Source organism: Labrus bergylta, chromosome 12, assembly GCF_963930695.1.
Source record: "Labrus bergylta chromosome 12, fLabBer1.1, whole genome shotgun sequence".
Classification (NCBI taxonomy): Eukaryota; Metazoa; Chordata; class Actinopteri; order Labriformes; family Labridae; genus Labrus; species Labrus bergylta.
Window position 1 is genome coordinate 24,896,508 of NC_089206.1, and position 8,145 is coordinate 24,904,652.

Sequence of the window (8,145 nt, forward strand, 5' to 3'; positions counted from 1 at the left end):
TTTTTTTAAATAATAATCAGCTTTGAATCACACTTTTTTTTTCATACGAGCGCGACAGTGTGGGTGTTAGAAAACCAAACTGAGGAAGCAGCTCAGTCAGACAGACAACTGACAGGAAGGAACCATATGCTGCGATTTGACTAAAACTTTTTAGCCACTTTTATCTTCAATTCCTCTTCAAAAGCGTTTGCACCTTTCGTTTTGAGCCTGAACTACATGAACTACATGCTGGCAAAAAGGGGGAACTAGAGCTTAGCACTACCCCCCTCCTCCTCCCTCCCAGTCTTCAGCACACAATATCCTCTTTTGGACCCAACCTGCCCCCGTTTTTGTGTTATCTCTTTGGTTTTAGCGTGGCACACACACGCAGCGGGGATGATTGTCTGGGCAGATGGTGCTCAGTGTGTGAACTAGAAGCTGAGACAGAGGCAGAGAGGGACAGAGTCTTCGTCCACCATGGGATGCTGCAGTGTGACCCAGAGGCATACTGGAGTGGACGAGGTGGGCCCCGATGAGATCGAGCTCCTGGAACTTTCTGGTGACAATTTAGGGTAAGACATGAGAACAAGATTCCAGTTTAAAGCTAGAAACTTAAAACAGAAAACAAATAGTGGGAAATGTACACTACTGTGGCAGCACTTGTATGCTGAATACTAAATATTAAAGTGGATGTTAGGGGATTATATGATCTGAAATGTGAATTAAGTTATATTTATTTTGTTTGTCCTCCGCTTCAGAGACTTTAGTTTGCTTGTTAGGTTTGCTTTAATGTGGCTTTGTGTATCAGCAAGCTCTGCAGGAGGAAGTGCACTCTATGCACCGGAGAGAACACTGTAGCAGCTTCTCTTTCAACCTTTGTGGTTTCATTACGTTTTTTACACAGAACGTCAAACAAAAGGAGAATTCCCCTTTTCAAAGCTTTCTTCCTGGGAACCACTTTTTTCTTGTTTGTTTTTTTACACAGCTACAGGGTTTGCTTTTAATCTAAAACCTTCAAATTAAAAGGTTATTTTAAAATAGTGAATCGTCATGACAATACCTACAGAACAACAGACTTCTTAAATATGATTTTCACCCATCAGCACCCTGCAGAACAACAACACGGGAGAACTAATTGGCTCTTATTTACCAAACATGAACTTGGGGGACTCGGTGATGCTGCACTGATGTGATTAGCAGATTACTATAAGACAATGACTGACGCATGGAGGCCCTAAATAAAGGCAGGGCGGGACAAATCCCCCGCTCATTTTAAGGCAGGGGGGATTACAATGGGTTAATGACAACAGTGGTTAACAATCCTTACGTGTGGCTGCTAAATGATTGCTACATGGTCACAGGCCTGTCACAACACCGAGTGTTATCAAGAGGCAAAAAATAGATGAGGGACTCAATCAGAAATGTGTCATGTAGGCCGGGTTGAAACGGACAAACAACTTCTTACATGTGTCAATATATTATGAATGTTTAAAGCACTCTACCTTGGAGCCCCCCGCAAAACAAAAGCTGAGACCCTCCAGCACAGCCACAAAAAAAGAGATGCATTGATGTAAAAAAATGAAGATAATTTCTGATTGTCAGAAACCGCATTAGAGCTGTAGCTTTATTAAGCCAGATGCAAATTGTATTTTGACAACCTTAGAGCAGATAAAGCCCCCCCCCCTCCCTAAACTGAGTTTGAAACTATTAATACTATTACCCAATTGAACCATCTTACTGCCATTCCCAACCTTCTTTACATTTCTGAACCTTTCTCCATTTGACGTTTGATTTAAAAGTTGCAAATGGCGCATGGACAAATGTCACACAAAACAGAAGTATATACTCCAGGCAAATTTATGACCAACGCGATTAATACCATAAAACTTGCACTGAAAGGATTCAGCACTGTAAGGAGTTTCACATAGTGTCACCCCAAACAGAGAAGTACTGCTGACTTTAGACGAGTTTACTGAAGTTCACCCAACTCCATGCATCTCTCCCCAAAGACCAACAGAGAGTTACAGAGCTAGACAAGCAGAGAGGAAACATCTTGACACCTAGGCACTCTACTTATTTAGGCATCAGTGTTAAAATAAGAAATCTAGATTCAGATTCTTTGCTTAATGTCCTCTATTGAGGTTATTTGTTGTATATATAAAGAAATGTAAGTCATTCACAGAGTGTGCAGGCTTAGTTGGGCCCATTATAGCTGAGGGCCCAAAGCTGCTGCTAATTTATTTTTGCTGTGGTTTTTATCTGCAGCCAGAGGAAGCATGGGTTGAGGAGGTTACAGGGGTTGTGTTCTATGATCAGCGCTCTGTTACTGGTTGCAGTGTGAGCCAAGTCGCTATTTTGGGCTCATTTCCTTAGATCTGGTTGTTGCGTTGGAGTCTCAATATTGTTTCCTATTGGTTTACCATGGGTGTAGCAAGTCCAAGCATCCACCCCAATGAAACACATACAAACAGGGGCCTAAAGGTTTGGACAGCTCACAGTCTGCCTGACCTACATTAAGGTGCAGGAAACAACCACACAAGAACGGGTACTTTGGCATTCATCATGTAGAACAAAAAGTAGCAGAAACTGAGCCCACGTCCAAGCTACAATGAGGCCATGAAGCTAACTACTGTACCACACTGTCAGCTCTGACTGCTGCTGCTGCTACATGACAAAGATGTGTGGTAAAATGTGTGAACAACACGTGTGTTTGTTCAGGGTGTGGAGTCTGGGAGAAACGAGGCTTCAGCTGTCAGTGAGAAGCAGCAGAGAAGAGCATCATCTACCACCACCACCACCTCCACCTCCGCCACGCTACCCCTCGATACAACACAAGGAGCAAGAGGTTACTCTGTCTGTGTGTGTGTGTGTGTCTGTGTGTGTGTGTGTGTGTCTGTGTGTGTCTGTGTGTGTGTGTGTGTGTGTGTGTGTGTGTGTGTGTGTGTGTGTGTGTGTGTGCACACATGTTTGTGTGTCTGTGTTGATGTAGGACTGTGACCAACTTCATTTTGCACATCATCATGCACATTTCATTCACAGGCTTTTTGTTAATTTCTGACAAATAATTGAAGCACCTTTTGGTGCCCAAGCACAGAGCGTGTGGAGATGTGCCTCTAACTGTATGAACATTAACTGTTTCCACCCTGAGCTGTTATTTATGATCTGAGGTCAGACACACTGCACACATATTGAGGGAAATTTCCATGACAAAACTGAGAGATTCTGCAGTCCCTGTTTGAGGTGATTCAAACTTTACACACACAAAAAACCCAGGAAGCACTGCTGTGTTTCCACTTGGATGATCAATTGTCTAAATATGAAATATCAAAACCCTCTAAGGAACAACACAACATGATTCCTAAGGCGTTTGTTCATCCAAGAGAGATACAGTTTGGAAACAGATTCCTCTCTATTATGCTCAAAGAAACAACAACTGGAGGCCTGAAACAGACTCAAACCTGCTGTGTAATGCTTGACTCATCACATTGTGGAACATGGAGCCAAATATAAATACTGATATAAGAAGGATCAACATTATGAAGGTACTTTTCAACCGAAAAAAGCAACTTACAGTACACCACATTGGGAAAGCAGCCACACTAGAAAAGCTTCAAATCTTCAAAAAGACAAAGTTCAAAATGGGAAGTATGTGCTGATACAGTGTTGTGTCTGCAGGTGGTACTGTGGGGCAGGAGCAGAGAGGAGCTGCACCAAAGGATTTACTCCCAGCAGCCAATCAGAGACTGGGAGGGCCAGCCTCCACACATGTATGGAGAGATCATCTACTCCTCGCTTGTGTCTCTCTACAACAGCTACACACAGGTAACAGAGCCCCTTAGGCTCCTTTAAAACATCATCCCACAGGGGCTCGTTTAAAAGTTGACGTTGAGAATCACCTCATAGTTTCTATCTTTGTGAAAACACACTGACAGATGTTAATTAACAACCATATAGACTCTCAATGATCTGTCAGTGATGTATTGTTTTAGTTTGTTCTGTGTCTTTAGTCTTAACTCTCACTTTTCTTTGATATACAGGAAACCAGTGAACACTTCCTGGTGTTGTTCTCTTTCCACCTGCTGATTCTCTCCCTCGACCACACAAGACAAGACTTCCGTTATGGGGTATTGTTTGTGCATTTTACTTTAAAAGGACAACTGCATCTATATCTTATCTTCTTATCTTGTTCTCCCACAGCGGTGTATAAATGTGTGCAATTGGCATTAATATTGAAACTGATGGACACTTTTCATAGCAGCCCCTGCCATCAGTGTGTGAATACTGAACATGTAGGTGTGAACCTGCAGTGTGAAAGTGCTCAGAAGACTAGAAAAGAAATAAACAAACTCAAGTCCATTGAACATTTATCGGTTTGTGCTTCTGTGTTTACATGTGGATGGTTGTTTGCTTTAATTGTTTTTATTTATTTATTTATGAATGGAGGCAGCTTAATTTATGCAGCACTTTGAGTCCAAGACAAATTGCCCCAAGAGGAAGATAAGACGTATTGCATCGTAATCGCATCGCATGGTATCTTATTGCATGGTATCGCATGGTATCGCATTGTATTGCATTGTATTGCATTATGTTGTATTGTATTATATGATCAAGTTTAAAACGCAGCGTGCCCATGTTTACACATCGCTCAAATTTGCTTCCAGTGGGCATTTATTGTTGCGTGCAGAATAATGGCGTCCAGCATTGACGCTGGTTGGTTTTGTCTTGAGAATGTCTCTGGAGCACAATTTTATGACGTTTTTTTTCCTCCTCCTGTCTCACAGGGCATCCTCCCCCTCTCTGGAGTTTCCTTACAACCTGTCTCTCTGGATTCTGAGTCGTCACATTCGCCTCACATGTTCGAGATCAGCAGTGAGTCAGTGGAAATGACACAGTCTGGCTGAGGCATGGTGACACGGTTTAAAGCTTAATATAAATGCTGTTTTTTCTTTTACCCAGGTCCAATGGTGGAATCCAAGGTGTTCAAATGTGCCGGAGCTGCAGATTTACAGAAATGGATGCAACATGTTGAAGACAGAAAATACAAATCAATGACACAACCAATGAGTCCCTCCCACTGCGCGCTCTCCTATCTGGTAATGAACAACTGTTTATAGAAAGCAGTCGATTTACATCGGAACCATTAAAGTGACTGTACACTGTTTTTCTTCCCCAGTTACCCTGTGACGAGCACTGGAAAAGAGAAGAACTGAAAAAGTACTTACACCAGGCTCCCATAAGGCAGTGGGAGGGTTCACCGATACAGCACATGGGTCAGCCAGGATGTATATCTTTTGTCCATATCATCAACACACACAGACAGGTAATAAAAAAAATCCCTTAATGCCTGTGAGTTTGTACATGACGTCTATAATTTTTTGACACAGTGTGATTCTATAAGAGAAGAAAGGTCTTGTTAGCATACGTCAGCATTCATTAGGACAGTAGATTGTTACTAATAATGAAAATGACAGAGGCTAGAAAAACAAGGCTCAAGCTGTAACAAACTGTATCTTGAGTGGATACAACTGTACGGAGCCTTGATTTGGATCAATCTTTGGTTAAGTGTCAGAGTATTTTATATGCTGATCTGAACAGGACGACCTATAGATATTGTGGGCTTTGTGTTTGCAGGGACTCCTGGAACGACTGATGGTCCTCTTCCCTCAAGAAGTCCTGCTGCTGTCAGTGGACAACAAACGGCAGAATATAAGATATGAGGTAGTGTAAAATGACTCTATGGGAAAATCCCATAATAACACCTCCTGTAACACTGTGGCATGACGGTGAGTCCCGCTAATGTTCACACAGCACGTGTTCTCTTGATACACGACCTGTAGCATGGGCGGAACATTTTGTAACTCACACCTGATGTTTGCAACGTGATTCAGCTTCTCAGTTTGTAGCTTGAATCTGATTTTGTCATCAGTCGACATTGGTACCATAATGTGGATTTGTGCATCGCCGTATTGAAACCTTGAGTTTGGCATTTTGATTTTATATTTTGGGAGAAAACACAAAGTTTAAGCTCTTGCATTAGCGTGGTGAGGTTGCATTGGTAATCCAAGGTAAATGATTATTATTTGTAAATGTGAAGCAAGCAAGCAGAAAAAAAAAGGTTTTAATCCAACATTTCTATGTTAAGTGTTCATTAATTGTAATAATAACCGTTTTTCATCTTCTTGTAAAATGTTTCAAATGTCTCATGACTCATCCTGCATTTACTAACTTTTCGACCAATTAAAAAGCTATGTGGAAGCTAACGATCAGGGTAAAAGTTCATGTGATTCAAGTGATCTGATCATTTCTCCTCCTCTCTCACAGGGAAGGTTACCTCGACATGGCATCAAAGCCGTGGAGAGGTCAGCGCTGCCTGGACGCCTGGAGTTTGAGCTCATAGGTAAACTACTAACATCAATGCTTCTTTTATTAAATGTAGCTCTAGATCAAAGTCAGAATACATTAATTGAGGAAAACACTCCTTATATATACTTTAATCCGGGTTGTGTTGTAGGTGAGCTGGTGGAGCCTCTGCTCGTCTCTTGTACCTGTCAGGAGGATTATTGGAACTGGATCTTCCAGTTACAACAGGTAAGACTGCACCATGTGACATCTTTAAAGGAGTATACTTTTAACGGTAAAGAAAATGTAGGAGTGGTAAAATAATTATCTTAAAGAGGCTTAAAGGCAAAGTACAGCTGTGAGGAACTGCAGGGTTGCTGACTTCTTTAAAACAGGATTGAATCCATTCTTAAATCAAAATTATTATTGATCTTCAGTTTTTATTTACAGTCAGCATAAAACCTGCCTCAACCCAGTTTATAAAAGTCATGTTTCATGTTGGTAACTTCTACTACCTCAGCCAATATGTGAAAGTGCTGCAGTTCACAAGACACAACACTGAGTTGTGTGTGTGGAACAAATAATGTCTCAATTATTTTAAGTAATTCACTGTAGAAATTTCAAATTAAAATTGATCTCCAAGGGAAACAAATCACAGACCTCTTCTGCAGTTACTTCAAATAACCAATGCTAATCCCAAACTGAACTGGAGCTGGAAGCACAGATTATTTGGAAGTTCTCGGGACAGTAAATCATGCACAACATGTTGGTCATGTGACATAAAAGGGAAAATAAACTCTTCTTTTAAGTTAAACTGTTTGTGTCTACAAGACAAAATTATGTGCACCAAAGGTAATGTACATATTACCTTTAAATGTGCAGCAGCTTTGCATCAACACAGTGTCTGTTTTCTCTGCAGCCGGACAGAAGCGGCCACGTCTCTGTGAGTCCTCCTGCACCCCCCATCAAGCCAAAAGTGCAGAGGAGCAGGAAGGAGTCGCAGGAGCCGATGCTATCAGACCAACATCACATCAACGGAAACAGCTGACTCCTCAGATTCAGCGCAACTTGAGAAATGATTGTAAATATAAATATTCAAGTGTAGATAGTATGTAAATATAACACTTTGATGACTTGAAGCAGGGACGTGGTCCTGAAATATGCTCACACTGATTTTGACATGATGTAGTCACTTTGAGCGGCTGAAAGTAGTGTTGTAGTACTTAAAAATCGGTCTTGGTCTTTTTGAAGGTCTCGATCTCGTCTCAGAATCGAAAGCATTTTTACACGATCACAGACTGGACAGACTCAGGATTTTAAATCAAGACTGGTCAAGACCACCACTGATCAGCTATATTTCCACATCCATACTGTGATTAGAAAACACCTCTTTCTAATAGAACAAATAACTTCAATTCAATCATAATATTATTTGTTTCCCCCAGTTACCTTCCAGGTGTTAGAGTCTGTGAGTGACATCCCGCTGCACACAAGATGATGATTGTTCTGTGATATTTAAGGTCTTGGTCTTGACTCGGTCTCGTTCCCTAAATGTCTCGGTCTCCAAGCATTCTGGTCTTGGTCTCGGTTTGTGTGGTCTTGACTACTTCACTGAAAGACAAGTCCAGCTCTCTTCTTGGGGTGAAAAACAGGAACAGGGTCATGTCAGAGTAAAGATGAAGAAATGTAGATGTAGAGATTGTAGAGTTTTATGTGTAATAAAGAAAAATAAACTAATAAACGATTTGATGTTTTTCTCTAATAAAGATTGTTTGACTTTTTCATGTTAAACAGTTTCAAGGTTCCTTAGAGTCATTAATTACAGAC

At 41.2% G+C, this 8,145-nt stretch overlaps 1 protein-coding gene across 1 annotated transcript; it reads left to right on the forward strand.

The window, feature by feature from the left end:
- Positions 1-82: 82 nt before the first annotated feature.
- On the forward strand, positions 83-8,114 carry LOC109985073 (probable pleckstrin homology domain-containing family N member 1). Its single transcript, XM_020635301.3, has 11 exons — positions 83-551; positions 2,698-2,824; positions 3,655-3,801; positions 4,017-4,103; positions 4,761-4,848; positions 4,936-5,072; positions 5,153-5,299; positions 5,611-5,697; positions 6,301-6,376; positions 6,491-6,567; positions 7,238-8,114. The coding sequence occupies exons 1-11, from the start codon at positions 457-459 to the stop codon at positions 7,364-7,366; spliced, it is 1,197 nt and encodes a 398-aa protein (XP_020490957.1). The 5' UTR covers positions 83-456; the 3' UTR covers positions 7,367-8,114.
- Positions 8,115-8,145: the final 31 nt, after the last annotated feature.